This window comes from Varanus komodoensis, unplaced genomic scaffold (assembly GCF_004798865.1).
Source record: "Varanus komodoensis strain SLA01 unplaced genomic scaffold, ASM479886v1 scaffold2, whole genome shotgun sequence".
Taxonomy (NCBI): Eukaryota; Metazoa; Chordata; class Lepidosauria; order Squamata; family Varanidae; genus Varanus; species Varanus komodoensis.
The window spans coordinates 55,299,741-55,312,947 of record NW_025335568.1 but is presented as its reverse complement, the minus strand read 5'-3'; the positions used below and the strand labels follow the sequence as shown (position 1 = coordinate 55,312,947).

Below are 13,207 nucleotides of genomic sequence, written 5' to 3'. Positions count from 1 at the left end.
CAAGGAACCGAGCAGTTAAGCACTGCGTTCACACAGCAGCCAAACAGCTGCCCAGAGGAAACGCACAAGCAGGATATGAGGGCACAACTTTCACCTTAGATTATAAACAAGACCTCCTCTGCCGCTCACACCAATGCAATTCTTAGCTGGAAAAGTGAGAACGCTGCGCAGGTGAGCGACTGAGAGGAACGGCTCGCCATTTCACCTTATTCTTTTCTTACGGATAACGAACTGGGCCTCGTAGACCAACCCCACCCCCTCTGCCCAAAGAGAAGGCAAGGAAATGCCAGAAGTGGCAGGGGGCCTGCGTTCCTCTTCCCTGACCTGCGTCGCACGAAGGCAATCTCCCCTATCCCGTTGCCTAGCTAGATAACGCGCATTATCCGCCACGTCTGCCCGCTTGATGAACTTTTCTCTTGGTGCCGCGGTGAAGAGGGCTGGACTTACTGGAGAGGCAGAACAAGAAATGCCCGGCTTCTCCCTCAAGGCGTGCTTGCTGGGGGTCTCTGTCATCACCTGCTACTAAAGGTCACACACGAGGGCACCGGACGGATGAACGCGAGGATATTCAGCCCAGTTCTGAAAGATGACGCCCCTCTCCCCACTGACTAAGAGAAGCTACTGAATAGGCCCAGCATGGATGCAACCGCGAGGGAAAGAACAAACCTAGACGAAGCCCTCATCCTCATCACACACGCGCGCACCCCCTTTACCTGGGTCCGAGCATCGCTGCAGCGGTCCCTCTAAAAGGGCACTATGAGCTTTAGGCCGCGGTCTACTCCCAGTCTCCATAGAAACAACGCCTCATTCAGCGACTGGAGCATCACGGGACTTGTAGTTCTTTAGCCGCAGAGGCGGTTATAATAGCATAAAAGTTAAAGTGATCTCACTGTGTGGGTTGTCCTCGCCCCACCTCAACTAAATGTGCACTATTAGCTGTTCCTGTGGTTAGACTGAGGCAAATAACAACCCTCCCCCCCCGCCCGAGTAGTTATTATAACGTTTGTAAGGACTCACTGCTGAAGACCCTAATGCTGGGAACAATTGACGGCAAAAGAAGGGGACAGAGGAGGATGAGGTGGCTGGATGGGGTCACTGAAGCAGTCGGTGTGAGCAGTCGGTGGACTCCGGGGGATGGTGGAGGACAGGAAGGCCTGGAGGAATGTTGTCGATGGAGTCGCGATGGGTCGGACGCGACTTCGCGACTAGCAACAACGCCCCTTTTTCATTTTGCAAAGAACCCTAGGCGGTTTACCTAATCCTCCTCGCCACTTTATATTTACAACAAACCTGTGATGTCGTTTAGTTTGAGGGTCAGTGACTGCCCTAAATTCGCCCAGTGAACTTTATTATATGAAATATTTGCATTTGGGTTTTTAAAGTTATTGGGTAAAAGGTCCCCTGGAATCTTGTCAGACCAGGCCTTCAGGTCCCCAGTTAATACCTAGTTGTTTCTGGGGGTCCTTTAGAGTTGTACAGTGCAATCCTATGCCTCTGTACTTATGCCATAAGTAAGTCCTATAGAATTCAATGAGACTTACTCTTAAGTAAGGTTATAGGACTTAAATTCAAGTCAGATGTTTTTCTGTGACTACTCTTTCAGTGGCATATGTTATATTGTAAGATACTTGTATGGGAGTGCATGTATACTGGCTACAAAACAGGAAACATGAACTGACTAAATGATGCTGTAAAGTCTAAGATGTCTTCACGTCAGCTGAATTTTCCATGACAGAACATGAGAATATTTTGCTAATGCCTTTATTTGTTAGAATGGTTTACAATCATATAAAAATACCTTATACAAAAGAATGCTAAATATCCACAAAATAAATACAAATATTCTACATATAAATTAATATTCTATAATTATTTTTGCTTGAAATACAATTTTAATAAAGTTGTGTTTTATTAAGTTTATTAAACAAACTGCATTTAGTTTTCATTGATTCATCATTTTGGGATTAAACAGATCCATATAAATCTACATGAAGAGCTCTCCTGTAACCATCATTGATGCAAATCACCCAGTCGTCTTAGTTGTATGTAAAAATATTTATGCAAGACTAGCTTGCACCAGGAAGTAGATAATGATGAGCATCCCAGAAAGCAGTGCATTAGGTATACGTAGGCAGATACACTTTTAGAAGTGCCTTTGAATGTGCATCCAATTTATGTTTGGGGGTTCCTAATCCAGCCAGTGATACACAGGCAGAAGCCTGCTTATGTATGTAGATCTCATTTGTGGAGTCATTTGAGAATGACTGAGGTCATATATGATGCAATATAATGTTACAATTGTACCATAAACGAAATCTGAGTAATTCTGGACTCTAAAAGCTGTAGAAGGGTACCACCATTAATCTGCATTAAGACAAGCAGCAAATATGATGACAGATACAAAATCGTATCACAATGTACCTTAAATATACTACCAGATTTATCTTGAATGTAGCTATTTAAAAATAAAATATGCTGTGTTTCATCACATACTTTAATTTTTCAGAATGAAAAAAGCAAGCAAGCAAACAAACAAATCCAGGCCTGTGAATTCAGCTTTTTTAAGTGACTAATGACTTCTTCAAGTGCAGATCCATCCTTTAGGAAGCAATTCTATGGCTCCTAGTAATTGTCTAAATTCAGATCCAAGGTGACAGATCATGCTCTGACTATATACCTGAGGATGGGAGCTCTACAATCCTGCCCCTGTCAACTTGTATAGAAAGACCTGCATTGGCTACTCTCCAAGATCAAGAAAGTGACCTCAGAGAAGGGCAGAAGTAGTTGGCAGGGGAGGACAATGATAATTCTAGGACCTCTACTATCCAGTTATCTCAAGAGCAAATACTAATACATGAAGTAATACATAGCAAACATTTAATGGTACAGGGGAGGTCTTTCTAGAATGCTGTGATTACAATGATATTGCCCCACAAACAGTTATAACCTGATATACCATCAGATTCTTGTAAAATAGAAACAATGTAATTTGATTTTTTTTACACGTTCTAATTCCAGAACAAGGCAGGGAACACTAAAAAGGATCACACAGGAAGCAACAAGAGGGCATATTTGAGAGGGAAGTGATTGTATCTAAATAGCTGACTGGGCTTGTATTACACAACACATCAATATGGGTAAGTAGAAATGGTGGCTTGCCATGTTGTTTGAACCTGGACTCCTTCCGGCAGGGTGGCTTTTTAATTAATGACCATGGCTTATTCTAGGGGTTGTTGGACTCACAATGAGTTGGTGCATCATTTGAACCTGAACAACTGATCTCATTTGTTGTTGGAAGCCACGGGTGAGAGATTCAGCCAGTGCATCAAATCCCTTGTAGCTCTTACTTGAGCCACTGCCAGTGATAACTGCTCAGCAATCAGCCAAGCAGTAATTTGGAGCAACCATCACTTTCACTTAGGAAAGTGAAGCTCATGAGGCTATCCCTTTCTTGCACACTTCTTTTGACATTTGTCAAGAGAAAGGGTATTCATTTTAAAATCCCTTGACAAAGCTCCACGTTTATTCTTTGATAGGTAACCAATCGAAAAAGAAAAAGGACAGGGGAAAGACAGGCAATCACAACACAGAGAGGGGACAAGGAGGATTCAGCTGTCAAGGACCAAGGGGGAAAGTACAACTCACAATAAACCTGTAATTTGTCAGGCACACCATAGGTCGTTCAATGAGCAACATATACTATGTAGCTTATTCCCAGGGTGGACTGCTATTTCTCTAACTATTAACTACTTGTTATTCAGGTTCACAGTGATTTTTATTCTATCCAAACAAATGTATATATACTACATTCACTGACCATAAGTACAGTTTACCTAGTACCTGGGAATTATTCAGAAAAATATCATACTGGCTCTTGGAAGTCACTACTAAAATTTATTGTACCGTAAATCATAGTGTTTTTCTTTCCAGTGTAGCCAACTCAATGTACAAAAACATGCTGCTTGCATCCATTTTCATAGGTATATGATCTCATAATAAAGTAGGTCCTTTGGTTGGTCTGTTCTTCAGCAAAAATGGATGACACCCTATATCCTTGGGTTTTTGCCTTCCTGCTTGTGGAGACAGTGATGCTGGAGCAGAAAGGTGGTGAACAGCTCCCTTTTGTTGATGGAAATTATTAATGTAGCTTGCAATCAATAGAGTAATTTCAAGAATCTAGAAGAAAAAAAATCACTGCTGATTTATTACATACATATATTAGACCATAATAGAGTCAACAGGTTTCAATTAACACACTGACCTTTGGTCTGGCCATAGTAAACAAGAGTTTTTCAGTTGACTTTTCTTGTGTGTGCACTTTGTTAACCACTAGCATGAAGTCTTCTTGATAACCTCCAAAGGTCATCAGATTCTTGTATAAATAGGTCACTATTAATCTCTTGAAAGACAGAAGAAAAATGAAGCTCCGTGTAAACAGGAAAGAAACCAAAAACAGCGAATACATGACTTCTGTTAATTTTAGCATGCACTGCTTTCAACACATGTTGCCATACTTTGTAATCAACTAATTACTCATTTTTAAAAGACTGGTTTTATTGGATGATACCACATGTAGCATATGGAGGATTAAAAGTACAATAGTATGTTTTCAGAAGCAAGTAAATTTATCACATGGCTATCATATATGAATCAAATTATTTTGTGGTATGCTCACTGCATACTATAGCTAAAACATAGACATGTATACAGTAATGTTGGAAATGGAAATGGAAATGGGGAAATGGAAGCAAATGCAGTGGTGATATGCCGTCATAGTCTTAACAAAGGTTTACTCAGACATATGAGCTGCTGATTTCAATGGTTAAAGGTAGACCCAGTGAAATCAATAGGAAGCTAGGCGTGACTACTGTATGACCAAGTCTGGATCCAACACAAGACTTGACTTAGATGTAAGCTCCTTTGCTTATGTTAAGATCAACCTGAAGTGGCCTAAATTAGTCCACTCAGCCAGACCATACTAAGCCATCCTACTAAGGTCTAAGAAGAATAAATTTCCACGTTACAATCAATTGCAGTTCTCAGCTAAAAGAAGGAGTATATACTAGCTACTACAGGCTAGATGCTGGCATTGTGATGCAAATCCCTGGCTGAGGTCATCTCAAGGTGAAGGTGAAATACATTGTCTGATAAATTACTCCAGTGCTAAACAAGAAAGAACCTTTGAGAACTGACCTCTGTAAGGTATTAGTCAGGGTAAAATGCATGACTCTTTTGAGGAATCTCCATCAAGATATAAGTGGATCCAAAAAGATATACTCGACTGGGAAAGGAAATGTGGTGTCTTTTCTTTGGTAGCCCAGAGGAAGATCTGGCACAGGAACCAGAAGTGAACTATGAAGACCACAGGGTTTCAAATAACTAAAACATACAGCTTAATGTAGGTCAGTGAATATGTAGACTATGTGTGTATATGTGGTGGGGGGTGGTTCTGTTTTATTTACCATTGTTCTGTTTTGTACCGCTTGCCTGATTCCCAGTTTGTTCTCATCAAACCCAATCTGTGAGTTTTTGGGATTAAAGGGGGCAGGCTAACAAGGTGGTACAACACTGATTAACAACCACTGCTAACACAACATGCTAAGCAAAATCTGTAATCTAAGTTCTACTCCTGTAAGGTCACAAGAGGGCTGCAAAGAAGTCCAATGCAATGGATTCCAGCAGATATTTGGCTAGTCATTCTCAAGGACAGATTGTATTCACTTGATAGTAGATATTTTCATCCAGCTACAACTTCTCAGGCCACATAGGATGTTACTCTAGAGGGACTACCTCCTGCTCTTGGAAGGTGCTTTTTGAGCTAAAATGCCACTGTACATAAGCAGCTAAAGTTCCCACATATAAACGTAATACCAGATGAGGCCTTGTAATGTAATGAATCTGGCCATTTTTATGTTGCAAAATTATTGGAACACAATTTCTATTTTAGTACCTATTCAAATGTTCAATCATTTCCTTCAATAGTTAGAATCTGAATCAATGGATTAAGCAGCTGTGTGTACAGTACACAGTAAATCAGCCACAAGTTTGCTAAAGGTTAATGGAGGCAGAATATTGATTAGATTTTATGGCTCAAACTATTTCCTCTTTACCATAGAGCTGTATTCAAGAATGTTTATGCCATCTTCATAAACGGCCAGCCATATCAAAGTATTCTCCAGTGTGGATATTGTCATAGCCTATAAGTGAAACATACCAATATTAGTTGCATTTATTATTTTAACTATCATAATTAAATATTTTTAACTTTGCTTTTGATACTGAAAGTAGAAAATCAGATCCAAAAAGCAGAAGAAATTATGAAGGCAAATGATATAAGTAGTCTGCTCTTTCCTGAGGAGACAAAACTGGCATCATTACGCTGCAGTACCAATCCACTACTTAATTATGTTCCAATATAAAACAATTAAAGACCTGTCTGGTTTTCATATTATTCCTGTAAAACTTGCTTTTTTAATTGTTTAGTGATGTAAAAATTAACACATGTTTCCATCACATACTGATAGGTATGGTAAGATTTAATAACCTACAATGCACTATATCTACTTAGTTCTGCTATGAACATGAATTTTCTTGCTTCATTCAATGAAATACATAAAACTCGCAAGATACTATCAAATGCTTTAAAGCGCTAAATGATAGTGTTGGGAATTGTAGGAGGGGTGGTTGTATAAATATGTGTACGATTGAATGCCTGAGAAAACTGGTTTCATGGTAAACTGTGTTGAAGGTCAGTAAAACCACCCTAATTCTTTTAATGAAAGGTGAATAGAAATCCTTAAAATAATAATTAATGACATAATGTTTTGCTTTCCTCATTACATCAGCCTTATGTTTTTGTGAGGAAGTGACACAGTCTATATAATTCTTGCTGATCTTTCATTTGCCTATTTAAGTGATACCACCCAATACCATAAAGCGAGTAGTCATTGTAATAATTAATATAAAATGGCCATGCTGGATCAAATGAATAGTCCTTCTAGTCTTTTTTGTTTACACAGTGGCGAACAGGTGCCCAATGGATCCCCCTAACAGGATATGGGTGCAACAGCATCTTCCTGCCCAAGTTCCACAGCAACTGGCGCACATAGGCATATTTATTTATCTATTTATTTGGGATACTTGTATGCAACTGGTGCACATAGGATGTTTGTTTGTTTGTTTGGGATACTTGTATGCCAAGTATAGAGGAGCATAGACACTGTTCCTCGAGGAAGCATTACAGCCATCAGGATTAGTAGGCAGCGATAGGTCTCTCTTCCATGAACTAATGTGTGGCTACCATACTATTTATGCTGCTGCTCAGAATAAAAGAAAAAGATAATGTAATGAAAATTCTTACTTTTGCTGCAAACAATTTGGCACCAAAGAAAGGCCATTTTCGGACAACAGCAAGGTAAATGCGCACACAATCTGTAGCACTGTGACCTCGGAGAGCCATCCACTTTGTTGATAGTCGCTGGCAAAGCTGTCTGTTGATATGGACCTTATGAGCATTTAGCAGCACAAAGATATTTGGGATGGGGTGCAGAGGAGGAGAAGCCAAATATAATCCAAAACAAATAGTGGCAAGTGTTAATTAAGTATTGAGATCTATCTTTGATAAGGAGTTCATGCCTCTTATAAAATGCAAGAGAACAACGGTCCCAAGAGTGGCACCCAGAAGGACCTTCAACGAAACCCATGAATCTTTCCATTCTCCTTCTCTTCAAAACTATTTTGATAAAATCGTAAAATCCTTTCTAGTCTCTAGCCTTACTGTTTCTCTACTCCTTTGTATTGCTATATACCCCCCCTCCAGGCTTCTAACTTTGCTATTTCTATCCCTACCTTGCTGTTTCTCCCTACCACTCAGCCTTTCTCTTTCTATCATCACTACCCCTTTGCCTTACTTTCCCCTCTCCCTCCTAGCCTCACAATCCTCCCAATGTTCTGTAGCTCACTTTTGACTAACCAGGACTCCACAGCAGGTATTACGTGACTAGCCACATCATCCATGGGAACTATTTTGTGGTGGTGCCCACAGCAGTATCTCAAATATACCCATGAGTGTAAACAGGTTGGGGACTCCTGAAACAGAAAATAAGCCATGTGCCTAACATAAAGTTTAGGTTAAAAAAAAAATCATTTTGTAAAGGAATAATGGTAAGAGGCAGTTTGCAAACCACTGGATAACAGGTCCATGTGATTGGGAAAAATGATTGTAGATTATGAGGATGGAATAGACAGTTCTCTGCAGTACTCCAATTTACAGGTGAGACATATAACATAAGAGCACCATATATTTTGAAGAGGATTTTATCATGAAATCTCATGCTCACTTGCAATAATTAAAATAGTAAAATAAACAAAACATGTGTTTTAAACTATGGAAATAGACAACTTGCCTATTCTATTTGCTATTGTTTATATCTATGTATTGTGGAAAGCCTCCCATAAGAAAGAAACTGCATGTAGAAGGACCAGGCAAGTGTATGTTGATAAGGCCATGGCAGAATGGTGAAGTCACATGTTCAAAGATGGGCATAATCTGTAACACATGATTTGCTACTTTAACCTATAGAAATGCTAGTTGAGAGCTTAGGTAACTTGCATGAGTGGTCTAACCAATAATTTTGTTGATACTAATATATGTGTCTTCTGTGGAAATGGAATTCATACATTGTAAGGTATAAAGAGTCTAGAATAATAGAAAGATCTCTGTTCCCAGTGGAGCTTCTGGTGTGCTGAAAATAACTCAAATCTATCACTGTAAGAAGTCATTTTCAACAGTATGAAAGCTTTTCTAAAAAGAAAAAAGAAAAACTTTTTTCTTTTAAAAAGAAGTAATCTAGTGATTTTAGTAACAATACATTCAACTTGTCTAGTATCTGCATAAGGAATCTAATAATTACAATACGAAATGCAAATTTTATGTAATACTATTTGTACTTTATTGAAAAAAGTACAGCCTTTAGCAGCATACCTTAATTGTTCTTCTGAAGAGCCATCCCTATATCTTTTTGGATAAAACTTCTCCACAACTTGCTTTAAAGTCTGATTAGATTTTGATTGGGAAGTGACTTGCCCTGCAGGAGTTGAGAAAGGCCTTTCAAAGTCCCCAATCTCCACCTAGTGGATGGGTGAAGAAAGAAATGGTATTATAGGATAATGTCGGTATTCAGCGTACCTGCACTTTAACATGTGGCAATTATTCATCATCTTCATTTAAATTATATGTATTCCATATAGCTAAATATTTAAAGCCAAGTCAAGAATCTGTGATTACTCCATTTTAGTAGCTGAAGTTTTGGATACAATATTTAAACAACAGTATGCACATGCAAGAAGTACTGTATAATGGTTTAATGAATCTTGCTTTATATGATATAAATGGTACTAATTTTATACTGCCTTAATTACCTGTGCCATAAGTGCTGCCAATTCTAGTGCTAGATCTTTGTTTACAGGGAAAAGCCCATTTACAATCTGATCATTTGTCTGATACATTAACAGCAGCTTTTCTCTTTCAGTCTCTCCACGGATTTGCACTGAAAAATAGAGTCTGAAAAAGGTGACATGTTATAAAGTCAAAATTGCAGTGTTAGCATGCGTAAGTGATAATTTACAACATTTGTGTCTGTATTAGTAAGGAATTAAAAATGCTATTAAAGGGCTAATAATAAAAGTGTGATTATTTTCCTACTGATAATCTGGTAGTAAATTATGCCCTCTGCAGAGATAGCAGAAGGAACAATATACGCTCTGGAAGGCTAATTATTTCTGTAATGCAACATAATCAATGGGCTGTTTAATATGATATTGACACTAACCCATCAAATATCAGTATATCAATAACAATGTAATGGGGATGTGAAAGATGTGGTAGTCTAATGGTAGGAGAAAGTGAGATAAGACCGACATAAGGAATTTCCAGTTCCTAACTGAAAGCTTTGCAAAAAGGGGAAATGAAATGGGTAAGGAACTGTCTTTAGACAGCTCTGTCATACTCACCTAGCGTCACTTATCGCATAAACAACAGCTTTCAATTTGCAACTAGGCTTTTACACTACAGTTTATTCTTTCTTTCTTTCTTACACTTCTATATCACGCAATAGCTGAAGCTTTCTGGGCAGTTCACAGTTACTCTAATATGGTACCTTGGATAAAAGCCTATTTGCTTCATTTTCCCCTTTCTTAATTGCTAACTGTCTTTAGAGATATGACGGCTAGAAGGAAATAATTTCTGGTAGCTAAGTGAATTTCTAAGCCTAAGCCTGAAAGTTCTTTTTAAGCTTGAACCATCCATAGGGTGCTTTCAGAGGGCTCTAGTTCTATCAATCAGAAGGCATTGTACAGCTCTTCTGATTTTTCCTCATTAATAAGTATTTCTCTGGTAAACAAAAAGCCAAAAGAGAATCGTCTGGACCTTTTGTAAAATTCGATGAATGAGGCAGGCACAATAAAAGCCTGGGGGAACCCAGGAAGGAATGTACATGCCAAAGGCACTGTTTGCAACTAAATATTACACCCATCTAGTATACTGTAGATTCCTACAGATGTGATTTTCGGTTAGGAACTGGACAGTGTGATAGATGGATGTAATTTTCAATAGCAAGCAGTTTAAGATCTTTCCCTTTTCTCTGAGTTCAGTTCTATTATTTTCAAATGTTACTAGGGATGGAACATGATGTAATCAGAATCTTTTAAAAGCAGCCTCCAGCAGGAAAGAGGTGGCCTGTAAAAATGGGAGTGGAAATTTGAAAAGAGTCACAAAGAAGCTGACTTAAATCAGCCTTAGCTTCCTGGGTATCTGATATACTGAGTGATTCTATTTTCATAGTCAAAATGGGGTGTGTTTAAGCTTATTAGCTTGCTTCTAATAATTAATTTCTCAAAAGAAAAGCTCCAAGATTCAGGCCTATTTGGCTCTCTCATCCAGGAATGTAATTACTGCTGCAGTTACCCAATAGTAGGAGAAAGGTGACCTGTGCATACCTAGACTGACTCTCCTAAATATTATTCAAACGTTGCCTGACATAGCTGTGGCACTCCACACAGTTCTGAGGACTGATCTATGACTGCAATTAATCTGTCCTAAGCAGTAATGATTCCTGGAGCTATGAGTGAAACTCAGCATTATCTACCTGTTTTTGTAAGTAAGTCTTACTGTTCTTGTGCCTTCACATTTCCCAGGATGCTGTTCTTTGGAGGCCTGTTCCCATCTAGAAATAATGTCACAGATCTACAAGGAAAATTGTGAGGTGAGCGCATACATTCCAAAGTATTTTAAAGGTGCATTGGCACAATTTTTGTTTGGATTTTATAGCAACAAATCATTGAAATGTGATCCTATGCAAATATGTTTCCTATTTAGCTCAGTGAAAAGTATTAATAAACAAGCATAGGTTTGAGCTATTAGAATGCAATCTAGTCAGCTGTCACCAGAATCAATGAGATTTGGGACCACTTTTTTGTAACTGTATGGCTACCCCTGGAAAATATTTTGCATAACAAATATGTTATACATCTGCTGCTGCAATCAAATTGTGCCATAATATGTGAAGTCTTGATACTAGCACTGTAAGCTATGGGAGCCACTGATGTAGAATTTATGCAGTGCAAAGACATATTTGAAGCTCTCAAATCACTATTCCCTTGCACTGCAAAGATCATGAAATAGCAGTCACTGAAAATCTTTACATTAGTCCTTTACTTGGTCTTCCCACAGCTTTTGATAATTAGCTTTATTAAACTGCCTTACATATTAAAAAAAAACTTTCAGTATTTGCTTTCCTGCTTTCCTTCAGTGAAACATTTAAAGTTTTATCTGAGGTCTTTGAAAAGCTAAGGTAATTTTGACAGTGAGCTCATTAACAGAATGTTTACCTTGATGTTTCCTTGAAGACAGTGTTCTATATCTTTGCCAGAAGGATCATCCGTAAACAAAGCAAAACCTGACTGCGCTGGTTTCCTCATTCCTGTGTCTTGATTGAGTGTGTTCAGAAATTCTTCCACTGTGGTGGAAGCATCAAACCCAACAACCTCGATAGAGCAAATGAAACATGACATGAAATGAACTCCCACAAAATTTGAGCATTAGATTTTGAAGATGCTTGCTAAAAACATTGGTGCATACTGAATGTTGGATCATTGGCATCTTTAATTCATAGAAGGTGTATTTCATATGCAGAAGATTCCTTCTGTTAATAGAAAAGCATCTGTAGACAAAACCAGTCTTTTTTAAATAATGCTTTTTTAAAAAACGAGAGTAATTTATCCACTGAAAGGATGTCAAATAATTTGAATACAGGTACATATCACATCTAAGGAAAATAATGCAAGCACTTAAAAACATCATATCAATAGGTGCATACAGAGTTACAAAAAGAAGCAAACACACCAAGAACAGCAATCACTATGTTGTAAAAGTTCATCTGCCACCTCACTGAGATGATTTCTGGTGGACCTGCTACTGTGGGCAGAGCTGGATGCAATTAGTTCTGTAATGTGACCCCTGCCTTCACCCCTCAAAACAGTTTATGTATATTACATGTTGTTCTTGCAAATATCCAATTAATTTAGTTGCTTTAAGCTGGAAACATGATTGGAATTACAGGCAAAACTCCCTGGGGAAGACAACCATGCTCAGAAAGTTGAAGGCAGAAGGAAAGAAAGGAAGACTAAATAAGAGATGAACCAACTCCCTAAAGGAAGCCACAGCCTGGAATTTGCAAGAGCTGAGTAGGATGGACAGGACATTTTGGAGGGCATAGGGTTGCCATAAGTTGGACACAACTTGAGGACACAGCACCAAACCAAACCAAACCAAACCAAAAAAGTCTCTTTAGCAATGTAAAGGTGGGAAGAAACTAGGTACTTTCTATTGGCAAAAAAATAAAAAAAAATAAAATTGTGGCTATTTTTAGGTAGGTTTAGATATACTCTAATACAGGGGTCCTCAAACTTTTTCAGCAGGGGGCCGGTTGAAAGGTGCCGGTGCTGGCTGTGGGCCAGAAGGGTGGTGCTGGTGGTACACACAGGCCAGTGAGGGGGCGGGGGCAGTGTGTGCGGGCGCATACGCTGAGGTGGGGGTGGTGCACGTGGTGAGGCACGACAAGGGGAGGTGAGGCAGGCGCACGAGGCAGTGGCTTGCTCACTTGGAGATCGTTTTCTCCGAGTGATTAAACTGCTGCCTCCCTGCGCGAGG

The 13,207-nt window shown here is 38.9% G+C and overlaps 1 protein-coding gene across 6 annotated transcripts in view; it reads right to left on the bottom strand.

The window, feature by feature from the left end:
* Positions 1–1,745: 1,745 nt before the first annotated feature.
* Positions 1,746–13,207, bottom strand: part of PLEKHH2 (pleckstrin homology, MyTH4 and FERM domain containing H2) — a 74,468-nt gene continuing 63,006 nt past the window's right edge. For 4 of the 6 annotated variants that reach the window (XM_044429370.1, XM_044429372.1, XM_044429369.1 and 1 more), the window contains 8 exons: positions 11,887–12,042; positions 11,145–11,242; positions 9,421–9,562; positions 8,984–9,129; positions 7,361–7,490; positions 6,111–6,197; positions 4,262–4,399; positions 1,746–4,176 (listed from right to left, as the gene is read on the bottom strand). In XM_044429370.1, coding sequence (XP_044285305.1) covers positions 3,991–4,176; positions 4,262–4,399; positions 6,111–6,197; positions 7,361–7,490; positions 8,984–9,129; positions 9,421–9,562; positions 11,145–11,242; positions 11,887–12,042 — 1,083 coding nt within the window. In that variant the 3' untranslated portion in view covers positions 1,746–3,990. Of the gene's footprint in view, positions 4,177–4,261; positions 4,400–6,110; positions 6,198–6,701; positions 7,505–8,983; positions 9,130–9,420; positions 9,563–11,144; positions 11,243–11,886; positions 12,043–13,207 lie in introns of those variants that run through there. The other 2 variants (XR_006414618.1, XM_044429374.1) reach the window with 2 other exon arrangements.